The following is a 23,492-nucleotide window of genomic DNA, read 5'->3' on the forward strand; positions in this document are numbered from 1 at the left end:
AAATTGTAAACAATCCCGGAGAGTAATGTCGCTTAAATCACCAAAATACCGTAATAGAAGGTACCATTATATGGGGTATATACCAAAACGTGGACCTACATGGCTCATTTGCAATACCAAAAGTTCTGCAGACATAATATACATTTGAGTAAAATTTTATCAACCTACTTCATTTCGTTCGGAAGCTAGAGTGATTTCCACAGACGGATAGACGAACATCGCTAAATCGACATAGAATATCATGCTGATCAAGAATATATATATATATATACATAATACTGTGGGGTCTAAAACGTATATTTCGAGGTGTTACAAACGGAATGACAAACTTAACATAAAAGGCATTATTCCGTTCATTGCAAAATGAACGATTTTCTTTCTTTTTTGGACCAAAGAACATTCAAATTGATTTCCTACGAACTAACGAAGGAGGTAAACGCAAGCGCTGGTTGGTTGGATGCAGTTGCTGTTTGTCCTTGTGAAAGGAAACGCTTTATTTATTTTCATTATATTATTGAGTGAAACATTGACATTGAGTTTATTTAAATAAATGTACATTACATACTTATTGTCTCGTCTCTTTAATTGTTTTTAGACTTTAATAATTTCTATATTTGGTAAATATTCGTATGACAACTTCAGACTTACAATTATTATTTTTTTTAATTAAGTTTTCAATTCAAGTAGATTTCATTGACTTGTGTTATTTCTGTCTATGTGTATAAACATAAATAGATATATTATATATATATTTTTTATAATAAAGACAATAGTATATGATAATTGCAAGTAAGTTTGTTATAATTAGTTACATAGTTGGGAGTGTTTGTGATGTTTGTTTGGATCATAAAATAGGTTAACTAGTAGGCATATATATTTTTTTTTTCTATTGTATATGTGTTTGTAAAATTGTCAATGTGAAACAACGAGATGAAATATTATATTTGTTATTATTTTTGAGGAATTGTCATTATTTTCCTTTTCGCTTAACGGTTTACAGAAGTCACCAGGGCCAACATAAGGATAGGTGACGTGTATGTTTTCTTTCAGTAAGACCCGTATTCATCGGCAATTTATTGTCCTTGCACATTTTTGTTTATTTTCTAACATCCATGGTAAGGTTTAAAAATTAGTGTCTCTGTTACTAAGCAGTACCTAATATGTTTATTCGGAATTCCTTCTTTGTTCTTTTCTTTTTTTTTTTGTAAGTATAATTTAAAATATGCATACACACAATATAGTAAATAATTTGATTTTTTTTTTTTAAATTGTAATGATTTGTTAATGTAATTATATATATGTATATATATTTTTGGTTTTTATAGGAATTTTCAGCGAAATTGCATTTGCAACATTTTATTGTCATATTAATAAGTTTTATTAGCTTTGGTTTTCCGTCAGGACCTTGGGAAACCTTCCAACATTGTGGAAAGGATAAACACTCAGAACATCGGGCAGGAAAACAATCGGCTACAAAATGCATGCATAGCGTGATCCTGATCAATGGTCCTGCCAAGCAGGCAGGTCGCTTGTGTCCGACATTCTGTATTCCGCTCAAATCCTAATGAATCTATTCTAATGTCCCCCAAAGTCCGTTTGAAGGGAAACATAATTCGTGCCAACGGTTGGCTTCCTTTCCTTTCTACTCTATGTATATATATATGTACTTGTATAGTAGGTGTGTGTATGTGTGTGTTTGTGTATACTTATATTGTATATAAATATATGTGATATTATTGTCCAGATATGTTATTATTAATCAGTATTTAATTAAGATATGAATAAATGTTGATATAATTCTTCTTAATTGTTCCGTGTCTCAATTTGTTTGCGACTTGTTCTGCAACTCAATAATTTGTTTGTTTAATTAATTTAATTGTATATGTGTACATATTTATATGTATATATGTTTTTTTTTAAATATATATTTTTTTAATATTTTTACTTTTGTTCATGTTTCTAGTATCGTGTTAGGTTGTTGAGATCATTGCGTCGAAAACTGCGGCGATTCATGGCCGTTATACGTGGTGGCGTACCCCAGGAATGGAAGGGCGCAGACACAGCTGCCTGGCGTCGGAGGTTGCGAGGGTAATATGCGGAAGGTAGGTCATTGGTAGAGATGCTTCTATGGTGTTCCATGGACTGCATGTACAGGGGCCAGCGACCACGCATTCCGGCGGCACCCCAGTTCACCATCGGCCGGTAGGGGAAGAAGCAGCGTTTACAAACGGCTGCGATGGGTTGACGCAGTCGCTCTGGTGGGGGGTAGTACTCGACCTTTGACATGGCAGACCCGAAGCAGAGATGGCCCAGCGAACAGGCATTGAAAACAATGGGGAGAATGTTAATTAATTGGCATTGCTAAGTTCTTCATCATGCATGTAACGAAAAATATGAGAAGATAAATATACAGCACAGTCCAAATAAACGCTTACACAAATAATGGTCTAATTACATTTCGTATCCATACATACATACATACATACACAGTCATTGCACACACATTATAGTCTCAGTATTGGATCGTGTTTCCGCTCGTCTCTACGCCCGTACTTCGTTATTATGAATATAAGCTACCTCGTACATAGCATTGTGTGTTCACAAATACAACTACAACATTGGTACTACACCTCAATCTGCCAGCACTACAAACAGAGGCCTGCTCTCGAGTGAATACAAAAGCTGCTCTCAAAAGCAGAGCTCACCTCCATGAAGCCAACGAACTGAAATTAAATTTCCCCATTGTCAATCGTACGCTTTCCAGCTACGTGAGTTTACATTTCTTTACTTTCCAATCTCACTACGAAGGCATGGCACGACGATCCAATTCTCTTTGCTGGGATGTTGATACTTAGTTGGAGGTGATTAGCTGATCTACACATTCACAATAAAGCGAACCTTTTTACGCTGGCATAGCAGAGACGCACACCCGCCATGTAAATGAGAGAATAAACCAAACAACTGAAGCAATAGATGGCGGTAAGCGTCACGACATGGCATCGTGACAAATCACATTTCGATAATAGTTGGATGCGACAAACCCAATATTTTCTAATATTTTTCGTGGTTGTCGAACACCGGTAAACGGGAGCGAGTAAAGAGACCAATTTCGAAAGTTGAATTACTGAGGGTTTGCAAGATCCTACTGGAAGAATTAATCCAACAAGAATTATCCAGTAGCATCATAGACTAATGAAAATATTGACAAAGGAATGCTCTCACCGCTCATCTTCGATAAAATTCGCATCAGCAGATGTTGTCAATGTTGTTCCAGAGGCATTAGTGAAAATACTGAAGCTAAAAGTTAAACATATAATGAACTGTAGGATATTTAAAATTTAAAGCCTAAAGTAAAGTTCTTGAAAAACGATAAAATGTGTTTTCGATGTCGAGTACGTCTACGCAAAGGCATGCTAATACCAGGTAATTAATTAAATTACTTTTCAGATAAAAAAAAAAAAACAAAAACACTCAACTTTGTAGTACAACAATTTATTTTGGGTTTCTCAACAGCATAAAAGTGTAACGCAACCATTTTGCGAAATTCGCTCGAGAGAGAGAGAGAGAGAGAGAGTACAATTTACTGAGTAATTTGTGATGGGAAGTTTATTGTATAGACCTAATAGTCATGTGTACATTCTCACTCTCTTAAAATGCATCTCAAATACATAAGCATGGCTATTATCATGTTTGTCTTTTTTACTCGATAGTTTGTAACCAGTAAAAAAAGAGCGGAAATGCACTGAGTACACCCTTCTCGATAAATACAACAATCGTACCTATTATTATTCAGCTCGATTTCGGAGACACTCGATGGCGATATTTGTAGTTGCAATTTGGATTTGAAATTGCTGTTGCTGTGAACCCCCCTCAATTCGAATGTCCACAATAGTTCATTCAGCTCGTCGACTTTCACATAATTACCTGATGAATCGGCTTATTTCAATTTTACTTCTGCGGCAAACATTCTTGAGCCCCCCAACCAAACAAACTGCTACTACACACCGACGTATACATACACACATACATGCACAAATTACGTGTTCAACTTTGTCTAAACAAATTATTACACATTTTTCAAGTAAAACAAAACAATAATTCCGAGCGGTAAAAAGAAAGCATCTAAGCAACAAAAACTACAACGGAAAATAGGAATAGGAAGACAAGGCAACGAAAACCATTACAGCTCTTATGCCCCAGGCAATGGCAGTGGCAAAAGTTTGCAACAAAAATGAATTGAATTTCTCCAAGTTTGGACAAGTTGAGTCTGAAGCCTAACGCCTACAGGGTACTTTCGTGTTTATTGCAACTTCTATGCTGGAAGCCGTCAAGAAAACGCCCAGTTCACAGTTGGTTGGTATTTATATGGAGTGCAGGCTCGGGTCTTCCGTGCAGCGGGGACACTTGACAAATACTTGACAAATCGATATTCCAGCCAACAGCTGAGACAAAGCACATCAAGCCGACATGGGGTAGGCTAAAACTCAAACATGCTTGGTGGGAAATTTGGAAAGGGCCAAGCGGAAATTCGATTAAAGAACAATCGAACAGCTTAGGCCGATGCCACAGACGAACAGGAGGACCGGCAAATAAGGTCCTCATGATGATGCAATCATGTTCGTCATTCGAAAAGACAACAAAGCAATCCTGTCTTAAACACCATTGTCGAATCGAACCAAGGAAGTTCGTTAGAAGACAGAAGCGAAAGCAAATAATCTACGCAGCGGAAACAACAATTGTTAACATCCCAACAGAGCAGCGACAAATAGGAGTACACACACGCACGTGCTCACATACAATTTAAATGAGGAAGCAGATTGTCGGACGACTTGGAAGGGCGTAGGGACGGCGAAGAAGGAAGAACTTTTATACCCTCAGCTGAATGACTGACTGGCTAGCCGACTTGCTGGGGCGTACGATAACTCTCGAACTAATATTTGTGGGGAGTGTCCGATGCATCGTAATATACTAATAAAATATTACTTCTCGATGTGATGTGAAATGAATGTCCAATCTTGCCTACATTAGAGCAAGTCCAATCTTTCATGGAAGTAGTTCTTTCGGAACAATTATTCAATTACCTCGCATACAAAAAGTCAACATTTAGGGAAAACATTATACATATTTCTCACATCAACCTTATTTAGGCTAAGGTCACGCGCGAGATTGGACAATATCGGACCGGCTTCGCGCCCCGAAATGGATGTCAAAATGATGCTGAAGAATAACCATTGCTTAATGTATGCAGGGCCTGCTTACGTTCCTGTATTGGATCGCTTTTACTAGTAGCAACAAAAAAGCCAATCTTTGAATACCAACAACAACCATCAAATTTCAAATCCGATTTTCTTCAAACTTCGTGTAGCTTTATTGGACTTTGCATTAAACGTGTCGGTCCACTCCCACTCTCACAAAGGGACAAAAGGAAGGGCTGGCATACGCCGTGACTGGCGACAGCCGCAACAGAAGTGTGTGGGTGTGTGTAAAAAATGAGGGTCTCGAGGTATTTCATACAATTTTCAAATTCATTCTCAGCCGGAGAAACTTTCTTTCGAACTAAATTTTCTCTATCCTGGCCCTTCGTTGTAGCATACTTCATTTGTTTTGTATATTGTTGTTTGTGGCTTGAACAAGCTTATTGTGCAGCACTTTTATCACACATATCCTATTCGAAATGTGCCCTCATTTAATCACACACAGACACACACATATAGATATATACATACACTAAAATAACCTTCTAGGCTAGGCTGAAACAAGTTTGTGACAAGTCATAACTTTGAGAATCCTTGCGTTCGTCATACGCACTACCAGTCAATTTACATCCCTGCTGACAGACAGATCTCCGACAGATCCACTCAGGCTTTTTTCTTATGTCGGGGTCGACACACAAGTAATTTTTTGAAATACAACGATGCGGGTTTAGGTGAGGGAGGTGAGGTGTGGTGTGGCGGTGTGGAAAGGGCGAGGCATGAGCTACATACGGAGAACGATGCGGAAACCTGAGAGTGTTTGTGTCGAGTGTTTGTTTTGTCATGCTTGTTATCGAGTACACACATCCATGAATTCAACCTAGAAATATGCTACGCTTAAGGCATTTAAGGAACAGCCTAAAAGTAGTCATGGAACAAGTTCATGCGTCTACAGTCGCATCGTGTGATAGAGTCGACGGTCAGGGATGGAATACATCTGCGGGTTGTCCATTGCGATTGCATGCGTTCGTACCGTGCACGGTACAATCGAACACGGCCCTGTGAACAATGCCCGGACCCGGTCCAAATGCAGTGGGGGTTGAGGAATCGACTTGGACTGGTCGTTAGCAGAATCGTCATTAGTGTCATTAGCGATGGAACGTGCTGCTGCAGATTGCCATGTAGTTAACCCGGTCCACAATGAGCTTTGTTCGCTGTAACCATAATCGATTGTACCTCAGTTTTTCAAAACTTTATCCCACGGGCATGCGGTCCGCAGGTGGTGAAAGTGCAGTTTCGCGTTTCGACCCGACTCTATCACGATGCTGGTACTTTACATTTTTTAACTGGCCAACTAGCAAATAAAGCTTTCAAAGGTGTGTGGTGTGTGTCAGTGTGAGTTTTCTATGGAGATAGGAACAATTCGATAGCAAGTAGAAGAAGTAGAGGAAGAAGAAAAGGATAGCACACAAATCACCGCCATTTACTCATACAAATTGCCTGGCACGTCCAGAACGACTAAAACGGCCTCCACCTACAGCGCCGCCGCTTCCGGAACCCATGGGGCTGCGCAATGCTCTATAGGATGGCAGGAATCCGGAGCGATAGACCGCTCCGATGTGTCGTTTACTGGGAGTCTCGTAGGCATCGCTGTCCTCAGACTCGGCAGCAGTTAGGGGTATGGGCTCGGCACCAGACTCGGAATCCATGTCGATACTTTCAGCAGTCTCCGTTCCGGTTCGACCGACTGCCGCCTCCTTGGAGTCCAACGTTTGCAGGAAATTGGCATTCTCGATGCCGAACAGTTCCGGGTCCTTGGAAGTGTCTTTGTTGTTTGATTATATAATTACACAATATACAACAATAGTTGGCGCATGATTATTATACAGGAAGAAAACTTACGCGCTTACGCTATGTGTTACATGTTTATGTACATAGAAGAAGTATATATGTACATGTACGCATGTATATAGATGTATGCACATTATGTATATATACACGCTTACCAACGGCAACTCGAGGTGTTAGGGATACTTACCGAGAAACCTTTTTTGGGCCCTTCCGAAATCGCCCCAGTCCATGTCGGCATAGGTGCCATAATTCCAATAGTAAGCCAAGGGGTCGACGTAGTCGAAGCTGGCGGGCAAATAAACAGGGGCCTCGTCTTCGCCTCGTTTCTGCTGGACGCCGTGAACGGGGGAGGCCTTCAAAGCGCCTATATTGCGTTTCTCCGCGGCGTTGTTAGCATTGTTGTACATGCGCTGCGAATTGTATCGGGCCACTGCAGCCATGTTGCGCTTAGGTTCATTGCGGCCCAATAGCCCAAGACGGGCCATTGTTGCCAAATTGCGTTTGCCATTGGGCAATTGAAAGTCTCGAGCCAATGTGCCGATGTTACGCTTACCATAGCCCAACATTTGACCCGAACGGGCCAGAGAGCCGATGTAACGTTTATCCTCCGAACGTTGCTCTTCGTCGGGTACTATTTCCGGGTCGGGTGTGGGCAGTTGTCCATTCTTAGCCAACGTGGCTAAACTTCGTTTCGGGGAGCCATTCAAATTTAATAGTCCCTGAGCAGCCAATGCAGCCACAGAACGCTTGTCCTCTTCCAAATAATCCAACTCGTTGTTGAGGCTCTGCTCTTCCCCTTCATCGAGTTGTCGTTCCCTTAAAATGTTGCGCAGCTGATTCCGCAGGGAGGACACCTAAATGAGAGACACAACAGAGTTACAATGCAACCACCAATGGGCTTTTCGGCAAATAGCTTGTCGAAACTCGACGATTCGGCAAGACTTCCCTGTCGCCGAGCCACAACTGTCTCGTCGACAACAATGTCTTTTTCCTTCGCTCCGAACGCCTCCGATTTTGTTCGACGCAGGCTCCATTAGTGATTTTGTTTCTGGGCGCTTACGAAATTACTCACCTGCATTTGGTATTGGGGCGAAGGATTCACCAATTGATTTATTATCGATTCCAGTTCACACGGTGAAACATTGGCCACGTCGTCGGTAGCCTTAACAGCACGCGGATAATGGGCCTGAAATGAATCGAAAGTAAAGTGAAATGAGAGGAAGCGAAATTAGTAATTCGCAGAGGAGATGGACAGATAAACACAACACACACCGATCACTGCTCGGTCTGAGGACACTTGAATGTTCCGTACAATACAGTGACGCACACGACGCACCACGAACCACATGCCGTTCTGAAAGCTGATGTCTTCCAGAAGTCAAGGGCAGAGTTCGAATGTAGGCACCGCAGGATTTTGCTGCTCTTGGCTATCGCGCTGAGCAAAACAAATGAAGAATATTTTCTAAAACAGAGCCCCCACGTCATGGGCATGAGGGTAGAACTCATTTGCAGAGGAGCTGCGGTGGATTTCCCCCAGCATGGAAAGACAAATGTGTGTGCTCGACATGTCCGTGATGGTACACGCTTCAAATTGGGTTCCCATTCGGCTATTTGCTGTAAAGTTTTTAATTTATTGGTTGGCATTCGAATGAGTAGCAACCATAGATTCGATTCTATTTCAAAAAGTTACAAATATTTAAATATCGAAAACACTGCATTTTCTATAAAAATCGTTCTAAAATAGCCGCACGCAAGAAAGGGAAGGGTGTGTGTGACACTTTTTTCGATTCTGGTCCATGCCGGAAAACGACAATCGATTTGTACGTCTATGTGTTCTCTGCAATGTTTCGAGGACACAGTTCGATTTCTAGCAAAGATCCCTGTCCCCTTTGATGCCTCGACAAGCTTTTTGGCTCCGTGACAGCCAAAAGACCTTGCATAGCACTTACCAAGTGAAGGGTAACGCGCTGGGATGGGCTTTTCAAAGTCCTCCACCTTTTAACAACGTCTTTGTTGATGGCCCACGCTAAGCCCAAATAAATAGCCTACTTTTTGGCCAACACTGCCAATACAGAAGTTCAAAGTTCACCTTGGGTCGGATTAAGTGTTTGCTGCCATTGTCCCCGCACGCATTCGGCTGGTTAAAGCGAATCGTAGTTTGGCCTCCTACCCGACCCGGTGCCAATGGTCATAGCAAAGTTTGCGTTGTACTTTGTCAATAAAACATATTTAACAAATTGCATGGGCATGCATAAACGAGAGCTGATTACGGCTCCTCCGGACGCCTAGTGCTGTTACTCGGCCATTCCGCCTTTCCTGTCCCGGGAAAATGCAAATGAGCCATTGGCATTCCGCGACGCGTCCCCGCAAATTGAGACATTACGCCGGCCCATATTAAAATGATGCGAATTGTCGTTTTGCACTTATTAAGCAAATATGGCTAACAAAAAGACCAACATGAGGGAGCGACCGACAGACCAACCGACGTCAGCAATGTTTTCCTTCTCTTTAATAATTGTGTGCTGTCCTGCCGTCCATCAATGGCTTCAACGATGCTGCTGGCGGCGATGTTAGGGGTGAAATAAATGACTGTATTGTCGCTTAACAATACAACTTAGCTGAGCCTTCCAAAACGAGCCGTGGGTGCGGATGTGTAACCAGCCCTTCGTTTAACCACTTGCTCACTCATACGCCTGTCGGCTCTGCTACACTTGAGGGTGATAATGTTTTCAGAAGAAAATTTAATATTCCAGTCAAACACACATTCAATTTGTCCCAAGACTGACTACGTGGGCGATGCTTTCGTAATGGAATAGTTACTGCCACATCGCTACCCGAACAGCCCCCTCCCCCCTGCTGCCACCCACCCTTCTGCCAAGGCCCAAACTACGAAAAATGTGATATTCTTGTCGTCGTTTCTTTGTACACATATTTCTTGCCAGAAATACTTTTACTTTTCGAAGGCAAAAACTCCTTCACGCTCCCAACGCTTCTGGCCCATCAAAGTGGATGGTAAGAAAACTGGGAGAACTCCAATTAGATTAAAGGGATAATGGTGCGATATGCAACAGTCCTATGTGATGGGCATTTCGGAAACGTTCAGGAGATAGCGCCTCACCGAGGGACACAGTGTTCGAGAACGATACCGACCATACACATGCCAGTAGGCCACTAATATACAGTAATCCAATTCTGACATCTGCCTAATCTGAATCCAGGCATAATCCCTAGTAATTCGGTCTGACCCGGAAGGTGTGCAATTCAAAATCACCGCGAGTGACAAGTAGAAAAGCTGTAAGTTCGGCCGGGTCAAATTTTGAATACCCTCCAACATTTGGAAAGCATTTGGAATTTAAAAAAAAAAAATCTTTAAAAATCTTCTAAAATCTTAAAAATCCCAAATATGGGAGGTTGGGGTCTCAACGAAGACGTGGACCAGAATAGGCAACATTTGTCATAGGCCATTACAATATTCAAATACGAAACTTAAAAAAAAAAATCCGTCGAACAATGTAGCTAAAATCGTCAAAAAAAAAACCGAATATAGGGAGGTACCGTTATATAGGGAGGCTATATCTGTCACTGGCTGTAGTACCCATTAGAAACTTTAACTACGAAATTTGAATAATGCCGCTAAAATCATCAATGTACGGAACATAGGGAAGTACCGTTATATGGGGGCAATACGATATTGTGGAACTATGTAAACAATACTCTCCCGGGGGGAAAAGTTCTCAGAAGGAACTCTCTGTGTGGATTTTCAGACAATTCCAAAAAAATCATCAAAATACTGAATATCGGGGATACCGTTATCTGGTGCTATATGATATCGTTGACCGATATAGCCCATCTTCGAGCTTGACCTGTTTGCAGACAATAGAATGACCTGTGCAAAGTTTCAGCTTGCCATTTTAATTGGTTTTGACTCTATCGCGATTAGCGGACGGACGGACAGGGCTAAGTCGACGTAGAGTTTTACGCTGATCAAGAATATATATACTTGCAGGGTCTAACATTATTATTTCGATGAGTTACATACGGAATGACGAACTTAATATACCCTCCATACTATGAGTGGTGAAGGGTATAAAAATCCTTCTTTGTGAGTGTGCCGATCTGCGACACATATGTAAATTGATAACATGTGCCGTAGAGTAAACAGCATTCCATTGGCGTGGCTACAACAACACTTTCTGCCAATGTCAAACTCCCCAAGAAGAGCGAGGTATAACGGTTTGTGCCTGCGTATGATTCGCGTTGCTTCACGGGTTCACACACAACGCATACATGCGGCGGTGTACGTGGGTGCCTTTGTATTTGGACGTGTCGAGAGTGAATCAACAAAGCCAAAGCACATATTTGAATAAGGAGGGCTCAAGAGCTCAATTAAATGGTTTATATTTAAAAAAAAGAACGAATACGTCTCTTTGACCTCAGATGCTAATCGATGTGGAGAAAGTATGGAGATGCTCCTCCATGCTCCCTCCCAGGAGCAGGAGAATCGCAGTTGATTTTGTCGGATAAATAGGACAGGTCATGATTTCTGATGATTGCGATTGGCGACTTATGACGAAACACAATTATGTATGCCGCTCATTATCTCCAAATTGGGTTCCGCTTTGCCATTTAAATGTTACAGTAGTCATAGGTATAGGAAACAGATGTGCATGCCTAAACGTGACAACCTTCTGCTTTCAATCCAGTGCGGTCGACAATTACGAGGCTGGTCGAACCAGCGTTCGATAATAAACTATATCAAACGTTTGCAATCGTTTCGTTATGTATCTGATACAAGTATGAAACAATACCGAAATGAGATAACGGGACTTGTTTTTTCATTTGTTCTGAAACTCGTTCGCAAACAATACATCGAAGCTATCCTTTGGATTGTGTATTTCCGGCATTGAAATGTTGGTGGTTTTGTTTCGTTTGCAGTACAAACCGATTGGAAAAATTTACAAGATTGTGACTTCGTGTGAGCAGTACGTTATTCGTTTCGTTTGTTTTCGTTCGCTGAGTCAAATACACCTGTTGCGAACAGGTAAATCACATCCAACGACAGCCGTCAGGTCAATCGTTTAGCTATTGACTCAATTCGAAGTCAGTGGGTGAAACTACTTAAATATGGTGCCATTACCCTACACCTTAACCGCAACGACACCTTTGGCAACGACATCAAAACCAAAGTTTTTTGTTTAAATTTGGAAAGTTTTTATTTTATTTTTCCCACACCACCAACATTTGTTCTTTGGCTGCAGCGTGGGATTGAAAAGCCGCAGGGATCTTCAGTTCGAAAGGGAAACACCTTGTCATTGGATGTATGTATGTATTTGCCGTCTGTACTCCTAGTTGGGCACATTCCTCTACACAAAGAACCCAGAATAAAGTTTCCATACCAATACGCACCAACAGTTATTTTGTTTGCTTTGTGCCATGCTAAGCTATAAATACTTCACAATTTGATTCCGAGGGCATTATTTGGCTTAGGGAACGACAACAGCATCTTTCAGTGCAAACGGAGTAGAGGCAGGGGTTGCGGTCGCAAAGAGAACGGTCGTCTTGAGCACAAGAGAACGCCATGCAGTTCGATTTTGCTTTATTGAGTTCGAAGAGCAGATTCGTTAATGTACCCCGGATATTGAAAGAAACCAGGGCAAAATAGTTTCATTTAAATGTTTCAAACTCAATCACCCTCCCCAGCAATAATGAATATGACAGGATTTCCGAGCACCGACATTTCTATGTCTTAAATAGGAACGGGATGGTATTCTATCAATCTTCGCTTAAAAGCGCAGCACTGCAGAGTTAAAAAAGAAGAGATATTCCGAGCTTAGATCACAAATTGTTGTCAGCGACAATCGGCATTGATTCGCATTTTGAATGTTAATCAGTTACTCGTCAATCGCTAATCGCCGCAATCGCTTTACAATTCAGTCATCATTTGCAATGGCACCAATGACGGCTGTGCTCGCCAACTAGCTCGAATACCCTCGCACGCCAAAGTTGAGGAAAACGACACCCCACTCCCCAGAGCGGTTAATTGGTTGCGGGGGGCAATAAAAATTCACATAAAAATGCATGTCTCCTCCTACCTGGAGCGAATGCTGCTGAGTCCACGCAAGCACCTGTATCTCACGGATGATATGCTTAAAGTAATGTAATGCCATAGAAGTGGGTCAATGTGGGGATGACCTTTAGGTCACCCACTCAGAACACATTGGTTTCGGTTTGGATGGCAAAATCGTTGTGATCGCAGGACTAACTACTGACGCAATGCCCTCTTTCGTTGGGAGCGAAACTGAGTGTTTGTGACAGACTCCACACACCAATACATACATATGCAGCAATTTGACAGCCAGTTACTAGCAGATGTGTGCGTTCGTGCGTCACGAGATGCCAAGCCAAATGAATGTCCTTTATTGAGGCCTTTATCAACAACAACCAAGGAATACGACGCATTCCAATGAAGAACTTAAAACTATTGCGTATTATTTTAACAATAACAACAAAATGATTGTCCACTCATGTTTTCCCTCGACGATAGTTGATTTCTTCTATTTCACAATTTAATTTGCTTGTGCTGTGAGGTGTTGGTTCTGCAATGCAATGGAATCTCTACAAATTGGAACAGCAGACGTAACAGATATCCATCCCTAGTACCAAAAAAGTAAGTGATGTGTTTGACTCTGCCAGCGAGTGTCGCAAATGGTGGGTACGTATGTATGTATTCGGGAAATCATTTCCTCCTCTACCACGATGACCTGTCACTAGTCCCACTCTCAGCTATTCCTCTTTCCACGAAGCCATACACAAGCACATATTTCTTGCGTGGGCACACACATCGCCGCCAAAGCCTATGAATCCAACAAAGACCAATATAGGATGACATCCCATTCGAACAACTGTCTGCTGACTAAAGAACTTTGAAATAACCGAACGGGCATGGTTGGCCGCCTCTATTTGCTCTAAGTCGTTTCGCTTAGCCACGAAACAATAGCTCGATGCCAAGCAAAGCTATGTTCGAATCAATCTTCACACACGAACGCATGCATTGTGTATGTATTCAGTCATTCAGTCGCACACACAAAAGCGAGCGAACACATTCGCATACTTAGGTATGAACAGGAGTGGACGGGTACATACATCCAAACATGTACATGTACAGGCGCAGATACACAGCATATTTGGGTATGTATTGGTGTATGTCCTATACAAACAAATATCAACAATAATGATAATAATAACAATAATAAAAGCCACTGTTGCCTTTTTTGAGTAAACATTTGCAAACCCACATACGCTCGTCATTGGATGGACACACACACAAACACACACACACACTCCGAGAGCGCGTTTCGATCGATACCCACCACCAGCCTACGGAAAGCGCTTGCCAGCAACACCGGCATCTAGCTAAGATAAATTATTATGTATTCCAAAAATGTTGTGCTCCCATGCCAACTAACCTAACAGGCAACAGCCAGTATTTGCGGACCTTGATTTCTCGGTACGCAAAAAAACAACGACAGCGGCAACCTGTGTTATCGTTGCGGGAATGCTTTTCATTAAGACCAGGAAGAGCAAGAAGTAGACTTCCTTCCCAAAAATAAAAAAAAGTAATTGATGGCTCACAGAGTCGTGTGTTTAGGCATTCGACATTTGTTAGCATGAGTTGGGGTGGCTGGGTTATCAGCAGCTCGGCAGTCTCAGCACTAATAAAGAATGCCGTAAAAACAACAACCGAATTCCTTTTTTCCTTCAGAATTTGTTGCTCACGCTGTTGCTTTTGCTGCCTGTGCCTTTGCCTCATTTGAACAATAGATTCGGTTTATGTATGTATGCGTAGCTTCATATTATCATATTTGTTCTCAGTGACTTGGTCCAAACACGATTGCCATGGGAACCGATTGATGCGTCATGAAAAGTTAATAGAATTATTAATTGATTAAAGGCGCATGGCGATGACATAAGTGATTCCAAATGGCTCTCATTTGTCCATAAAAGTGTTTAAAGTATTATCACACCAATGCATCCCCCCACCCCTGCTGCTGCGGCCGTTCACTTTGCCAGACAACATACGCCGATTATGTGTTGCAGTGTGCAAATCAGATTTGGAAAATATACCTTCATCTCATTTTAGTATCCTACTTAAGAGAGGAGGCATACATATGTCATCATCTTCCGATTGGGATCCTTTCATATCTTGTTTTATAGACGTGATCACACTGCGAAGTAGACTGTATCCGAATCGTACCACGCCCCGTAAAGTATGAGCACGACCCGCTCTACAAAAGGTGTTTTGTGTGGGTATTGCCATAATGACAGATCCATGTGCACTTCGAGCACCCCTGTACTAATTTGCATATGCATACATATACACGAAGGCATGTGTATATATACCAAATTGCCATAATATGTTGTAATGATTATCAGAATTTTCTCAAAGCCACATGCCTGGCATCTTCTTCGAAAGTCTCATATTTAAAAATGAAATACTTATCATCAGCATAGCACAGGAATTTTAAAAGATTAACAACCACGTTTGCACATTGTGTCGTCAGCGCCGCCTCTGGTCTGGGCAGCATCAGGGGCAAATATATTCACGGGAATTTTTAATTTACCGAGTTTTGGAATATGCCTTACATCGATTAGTTATTACTTTTTAAAAACTATGTAATAATATGATGTAATCGTGCAGCCATTTTTGAATCCTTGCTGGCACTCACGCCCGCGCTGTGAAATATAGTGATAGGTTTTTGGATAATCCTACAGGAAGACTTAAGTTTGCACGTATAAAATCTGAAAAGCAGTGTGCCTCGCGCCTCTTTAAAAATAATTCAGGAATACGAAAAAACGTACTGTATAACAAGCGCAGAAGAATAGGCACTTATACGATTTACTGAAATATATTCTTGCTTCTTTCGACTTTCACTTATTTCTGATTGGAAAGTGTTCAATTGGCAGTGAAAATACGTGTGTTTAAGCAAAAGCGAATCGCTTCGCATAGTGACTTATCTTTTTGAGTTTACTTTTTCAAGAGAAATAAACAAAATATTTTTTCATTCATCGATATTTCGCAAAAAAAACACACGATCTGGTTTTTATACCCTCCACCATACTATGGAGGGTATATTAACTTTGCCATTCCGTTTGTAACTCCTCGAAATACTCATGTCAGACCCAACAACGAACGGATTGAGAAAGAAGGCTAAAATTTTGGGCACGTGTTTATTTTTCCAGTAGGCAGGTAAAGTTCGTAAATGGGCCATGTAGGTCCACGTTTTCATATAGCCCCATATAACGGTACCTCCCGATATTCGGTATTTTAATGCTTTTAGCGACATCATTCACCGGAATTTTTTCAAATTACATATTTAGAGTTCGTAATGGGAACTACAGTCTGTGACAGAAAATTGTCTATGCCAGGTCTTCGCACAGCTCTGATATAACGGTACCTCCCTACATTCGATGTTTTGATGATTTTAGCTACATTATTCACCGTTTATTTCAAGTTTCGAATTTGAATATGGTAATGGCTTATGCCAAACAATGCCTATGTAGGTCCACGTCGTATAGACCCCAATACAACGGCTATATTCGGTATTTTTAAAATTTTAACAGGATTTTTTAAGGATTTTATTTTTTGAAAATTTCCAAATTCGTTCTCAATGGTGGAGGCTTTTTAACTTGTTAAAAATGTATTCAGTTTGGGATTAGTCAGTTCTATAATGTGGACGTGTGCATGTTTATAGACGACATTTGATTTTTATACTCCATTCTATAGCTTACCCTATAATGCATGAATGGAAAATCAACGATTTGCAGGGATGTTAAACTGAAACTCAGATTCTGACATTATTGAATTATAGTCTTCTTCGTGTCTTGCTCAAATTCAATATATATTTTAAATTCTTTAGGTAATTAGGCAATCTTCCCCAAGTCTATGGCTTCTCAGAGCAACCTAAGGCTTCGTCTACCACCCTAATTTAAAATATAATATCAACGATTAATTATATCGTTCGGTCGGGTGGAGTGTACCTTTGTGGGCCTTCTACTGCCAGTGGAATAAACCATTTATTTCGCACCATACGAAAAGATACAAAAGCTATATTTAATTGGGCCTGTCCGTAATTAACGAAATTTATCGTTGAGTTAGCGATGAAATTAAAGTAGTCGCTAAGACCTACCGATAGATAATAATGTTGTCAACCTTAATTTATTTGTGTATCGATATTTTGGGTTTCAAGGCTTCCGATTTTTGTCGGTAACTCAAAAAATTAATTAGAAAATCACACTTCTGGTGTGGCATTGTAGAAAATATAAGCAGACCACTCCTAAACATGGTATAGGAATCGTTGTGTCTTCATAATGTTATTGAAATATAACAGTTTTCCAGACTTCCACTATGCCATTGGTCCCATGAAATGTTTCTTCTTTTCATTTTCCTGTCTGTGAGAACGGAAACTAAGTCAACTATTCACGCTGCGTATACGTCGATGATGGTAACGACGATAATGTCATTTACAATGCGAACAAAACAATCCAAACGGAATAGCGATTCATGCCAAATCATGTAGGTGCCAATGAGATTGTGTCCTCATCGGTTCCGAACGATTTACTCATTAAAGATGTAAACGTTTCACAAGAGTTCTCTGGTTTCCTCCTTTATTTCGAAGGAGTCTAGCTAAGATATGAATAACGTACGGCGCATTGTGAAAGTATCTCCGAATTTAACACATATATTTCAAATCGAGTCAATAGCAGTGACACTGCTGCTAACATTTGTCCTTGGCGGTTAGCAACATATTGAAATGGGAACGCACGACGCACCTTAGAAAATTGTTTAATTTTCGTCGATTTTAAAGTTGACTACACTGTCTATCCTAATTCGTCGGAGTGTAGTTTGTTGTTGACACATTTACACCTTAAGTGCGTATTCAATTAAAATGTTCAGGAAAAAGATGGGAGGCTTTGTTTTCAATAATTTCCACTTGGGTATTAATGCAATCGAAGGTATGTGAATGGAAAATCATCGGAAAATGGTGTTTTCTTTTTTACTTTACAATAGTGTGTAGTTGACATTATTTTGCGTGTGCGCGAGTTTTGATGAGAGTTAATCTGTTCTCAGTTCGTGTTAACCTGTTTTTGTGTTCAGAATGTTGCCATTGCGTAGATATTTCGTGCGTTTGGAATCCAACGATGATTTTTAGCATTTGATAAATTTACTTTATGTCGTCAAAATCTTACCGAGCAGACGGTAAGTGTCGTTAGAATACCGTCGTGGCCAAATGTGTGTGCACGAATTTATTTACCATAACTGCAGAATCGAGTTCTGACTACGTCGTCAGTTTCAACTAGGTGGCTGTCATTTTACACAAAAATTTTGTGTTCCATTTAAAACGAAAAAGAAACTGAGCGAAAAAAAGAATTTTCAATTTAGCGCCCAACACAACAAAACATTTCACAAACTTTAAATGTCAACATTGTATACGCATATTGGCGTCAAAAGAAATATTTATTGTTAATTGAACCAGTAAAGAAATTCATAAAGTCGGGCGGGGCCGACTTTATGATACCCTACACCACTTTTCTACACCTCCTGTGACAGAAAATTGCCTACAAAGATCCAAAGTATTAGCATAGCCCCCACATAACGGTATCTCCCTATATTCCTTAGTTCGTAGTAGGTATCACCTCCTTCGGCAGCTAATTTCCTATACAGATTCATGTTTCCGTCGTATTTTTTAACGATTTTTATACCCTACATTACATACCGGTAAGGGTATTGTCTTTGTGCATGTGTTTGTAACCTGAAGATGGAAGACCCATAGTTACTTTTGAGGATCTTTTTGAGTAAATTTATGCACGTCAGTCAGCAAGTACTTCAAATTTGGTGAAAATCTGTACATATATAGCTATGACTCCCAGACATATGTTTCAATGTTATTTGGTACTAGATATCAGATACAGTTCAGAAGTTCCGCAGCCATATCCATAACTATTGACTTTCTTAAAAGTTTTGTTATTGTTGAATTTTCAATCAGTCTGATTTAGAGTCAATGTCCAACTTTTGTGTTTTTTTTTTTATATAATTAGGTTTTTGATTACAATTAAAAAATGTTGCACAAATTTTGCAACAAAAAACTGTTTAAGAGGTCGAATTATTGACCAATCGATTCGGAGAGAAAAATAGAAAAAGAAAAAAGACCATAACTTGTATTTAAAACAAGTAAAAAAGCAGCTAAGTTTGGCTGAGCCGAACTTTTAATACCCTCAACCATTGGGAAGGAACTTGAAAAATGAAAAAAAACTAAAACTACCACTTAAATGAAAACCGCGATACGGGGACTATACAAAGACGTGGGCCTGCTCGCGAAATTTTTTGTCATAGGCTGTAGTAGCCATTACGAATTTCAAATACGATATTTGAAACAGTTCCAGTGAATAATGTCGCAAAAACATGAAAATTCCGAGTATCGGGATGTAGCGTCTATACGAAGACGTGGACCTGAATATGAAATCTTGAAGTACACAATAAACAAAATGTCGCTAAAATCATGAAAACACCGAATATCGGGAGGTACCGTCATATGGCGGCTTTACGAAGACGTGGACGACATGGCCTATTTACGAATGTCAATCATGTCAATCGAGTAATAAATGCGACCTTCAAGAATATATATCGGTTTTACCCACGGCCAAATAATAAGGTCCTCGGTGGTTAACAAAATATCGAAATGTTACAGCACTATTCTCATTATGGAAATGTTTAATTTTGGCGATTATTTTCACCGATTGTAAAGTTGGCTACACTGGTCCTCCCAATTCGTCCTCTTCAGTTGTCATTCTGTTTTTTCGGCGCTCGGTTGCGTGTGGTGTTCATTATTGGAAAATTTACAATTTAAGTGTGGATACGATTGAAATGTTTGGAAAAAAGATGAGGAACATTGATTTTCAATAATTCCCACTTGAATATAAATGCAATCCAAGTTATGTGAATGAAAAATCGACAAAAAATGTGTTTTCTTTTTTACTTTGCAATGTGATTGTACTATTGTTGTTTCCTTTCTTCCTTGTTTGTGCTGTTGACATTTTGTGCGTGCGTGTGTTTTGATGAGAGTTGCTCTCTCATTTGGGGTTAATCTCTGTGGTCGTGCGTTCGTATTTCAATGTTGATCTTAGCTCGGAAATTAACTTTGTCGTTAAAGTCGTCGGTTCGGTAAGTGTGGTTTGAATTGTTCTATGGGCAAATGCCAAGGAGAAAGAGTTAGAAAAGTGTTGACAAGTGTGTAATTTTATTTTGCATAGCTGAATATCGATATTCGTTTAACTGGGCAGCAGAAAAGAGAGTAGGTAAGTGTTACTTCACACCAAAATTATGTATTTCATTAAAAACAAACAAGAAAATGAGCCAGGAAATTAATTTCCTATTCGGAGACTTTGTGGTTCAACGATTTTACAACTTTAAGTGTTTTCAAATAGCTTGCACTGAAATACATCACCCGAAATGCAAAATCGCCAGACATCAGGAAAAACAAAAAAAAAAAAATAAAGTTATAATTTCAGTAAAATAACTGTCAACATTATTCTGTCGAATCTCTCTCTCTTTTGTAGTTTTTTTTTTTCGGTATTAACATACGATTTCCAGCAATTTGCGGAAATTGTTACAGAGAAATCAACTAATAACGGATGTTAGTTTTTAATATGGTGACCAACGAGTTGTAAAATAACAGTTGACAAATATCCGTAAAATCTAATGAGCTCTTCACAAATTGTAAAATTTATTTAAAAACATGAGTGTAGAATCTTTTAAAATTTCATTTCCTACTTGACCGTTTCAGTGTTTTTTTTAAATATATTTTTTTATTTTACTTTATTTAAATAACAAGTGGCAGGAATTACTCTGTTTTAGCATAGAATCTCCGGCTACGCGACCTTAAGTTTTTCTAAATGGGATGCTTTCGCAGTAACTATATTATTACTTCCCTTAAATTTCTGGTAGATAAAACAGTTACTGTATATCATCTCTTAATATCTTCAGCTTGACTATTGTTTGGTCGAAACCATTTGGTTGTGCATATCTTCATTTAAGAATTCAAGCTAGTTTCCTGTTCCCTATGAAAAAAGAGATAGTTGCTACCTTTAGATCGGGTGCCGTTTGCAATTTTTATAATATTTTTTATTGCCAACAAAAAAAAGTTTTTAGGAAGCTATTGTTGGTATTGCAACTTCAGTTAATTGTCTTCTTCGAAGCTAATTTTCTTATCAGAATCTATTTTATCTCAATCGAAATCAGATCTAAGTCATCGAGCAGGGGTCAAATACACGCCAATACCGATTGCGCAATCATCTAATCGTCGCTGGGCACCGACTTTTAAACGAGCAAGTAAATTTATCGCTTATATCTATTCTTTGTGGAGAAACTGTTGACAAAAGTTTAATTGGCCCCGGCGGTACTTACCACGTTCAAAAGCAAACCAAACAAAAGCCATAATTTGATGTCGGCCAAGGGATGTTGTTGGAGTAGCTTCCTTTGTTCCATTAGCTGCTGCATTGCAGACATTAATTGATGTTTGGTTGATGGTGGCACTGGTGCAGTTGGTGTTGTTGCCAATTCCTCTTCAAATCCGATTGCAAGAACCCCTCGGTTTGGCCTCGGTCTCTTTATGGGGTTGCAAACTGATGTTGTGGAAGATGGGCGATGATGGATTGTCCCGTTGGTTCGGAAACTAAACTGTCGCTTTGCACAACGAGCAGCTTTATCACTAAATTAAATGGAAATATTTACTTTTAGCACCATTTAATTCAGATCTATTCTTATCAAGAAAAAGAAAGAAGATGTGGTTACAAGGCACAGGAGCGGGTCATCAATTGACTCCATCCAGCATGAACACCAACAGGCAAAGATGCTGGCCGAGCAACAACTACAACCACTTTTTGCTGCTTTTGCTTCACGAACGGACTAACTGACACCAATATGTATACACACACACAGATACACTCAAAGTTTTAACTCACAATTTAGTTTGCTTTTGAGGTGCAAATGTTATCACCAGAGCGAAATAGGAAATTTCAACAAGTCGTCTCTTCCTCGTTCTCCACTGCTATGGCAGCAAAGTCGTTATTAATACTAAATGCTCGCTTCAGGACAACGGTCCTTTTATAGTCGTGACTCTCTTTTACATGCTGCGAAAAGCAAAAGGACTTGAAGAGGAAGGAGTTGGTGATGCCAGCTGCTGTGCTGCGTCGATATTTGAGGAGCTTTGCCTCTCTTGGGAAAGTACATCGGAGCTTTTTCGGTTTCACTTGCTCGATTCCGGATTTTGTTTACAAACGGATAACAGCGCAATGGCCTGCAAAAAATACACGGTGAACTGTTGCTGGAACACAGTGACACCGCCTTCGCTTCAAACTAGCAGTGTGTGTGCAAGGATGTGATTCTGTGTGTGCCAAAATGACGTCACACGCGCCACAGTTCACATGACACAGTGTAATGGATATCCTTAACGATGTGCCGATGAACCAAAAAAAAACCCACAGTGGATGGCCGCCACATGCAAGGGAATATATATCGAGTCCAATTGTTCGAAAAGTGATTTGTTTAAGCCGGAATCACCAGGTCGTTTTAGTATTTTTCACATTCAAGAGAGTTTTCTACGCTCCGCGCCAAAACGGAATAAACAACTTCACCATAGTACCGGGGACAAAATCGATCGAATTTCACCAACCAAAAGTTATATTTACATTCCTTTCTGATGTAAATTTACCAACATATCATCATGTGGTGCATAAATTATTAAATTTAAGAAATCCATAGAACCATGGACCAAACCGGTCGAAATTCACCAACCCAAAGGTACATTTACTTTCCTATTTGATGTAAATTTACCAACAAATCTACACAGGATTTTTAAGACAAGCCTCTTACAATTACAACTGATTGTACTGCGCTAGTTATGTTTGGAACAATGAAATATATATGAAGGCAGAAAGCGACAACAAAGCGAATCCAATAAGCGTGTTGTGTCGATTTTGACTTAATTTCCTTCCATTCACCCAAGTGCAACGGACTTCAAAATATTGGTAACGCCTAACGGCTCGCTTTCCTTTTCCAATAGCGGTAGGGACTTGTCATATTCGCGTACATGGACAGTATCCTGTTGAACGCCCAGGAGGCTGTAATGAGTTCGTTAAATATAATCATAAAGAGAATCACATTCCCAGAATTCGACGCTTCTCAAAACGCCAGACGGAAATCCTATACGTTTCTCTTTACAATCCCCCTAAGAGCGATTTGATTTGTGCGGCATATGTTTGGCATGACATGCGCTATAGGCACAACCACATCTGTACAAAAGCACTTTACATTTGATGCTTTACTACCGCTCCGCTACTACGTACCTTCAATCGACAAGTCTCAATGGAGGAGCATTCTTGTTCTCGCCAGCA

At 40.1% G+C, this 23,492-nt stretch overlaps 1 protein-coding gene across 2 annotated transcripts; it reads right to left on the bottom strand.

Moving 5' to 3' along the window:
• Window positions 1-1,442: 1,442 nt before the first annotated feature.
• On the bottom strand, window positions 1,443-22,185 carry LOC101900959 (neuropeptide-like 1). Of its 2 annotated transcripts, none has more exons than XM_011293577.3 (6): window positions 22,062-22,184; window positions 21,505-21,808; window positions 8,116-8,229; window positions 7,231-7,897; window positions 6,686-7,017; window positions 1,443-2,277 (listed from the first exon to the last, which is right to left on the bottom strand). In XM_011293577.3, exons 2-6 carry the CDS (start codon window positions 21,604-21,606, stop codon window positions 1,960-1,962), a joined length of 1,533 nt encoding a protein of 510 aa, XP_011291879.2. In that variant the 5' UTR covers window positions 21,607-21,808; window positions 22,062-22,184; the 3' UTR covers window positions 1,443-1,959. The 2 variants fall into 2 exon arrangements, with proteins under 2 accessions (XP_011291879.2, XP_005182045.2); XM_005181988.3 differs by having other exon boundaries at window positions 2,138-2,277; window positions 6,680-7,017; window positions 22,062-22,185.
• Window positions 22,186-23,492: the final 1,307 nt, after the last annotated feature.

Source organism: Musca domestica, unplaced genomic scaffold (genome assembly GCF_030504385.1).
Source record: "Musca domestica strain aabys unplaced genomic scaffold, Musca_domestica.polishedcontigs.V.1.1 25, whole genome shotgun sequence".
Taxonomy (NCBI): Eukaryota; Metazoa; Arthropoda; class Insecta; order Diptera; family Muscidae; genus Musca; species Musca domestica.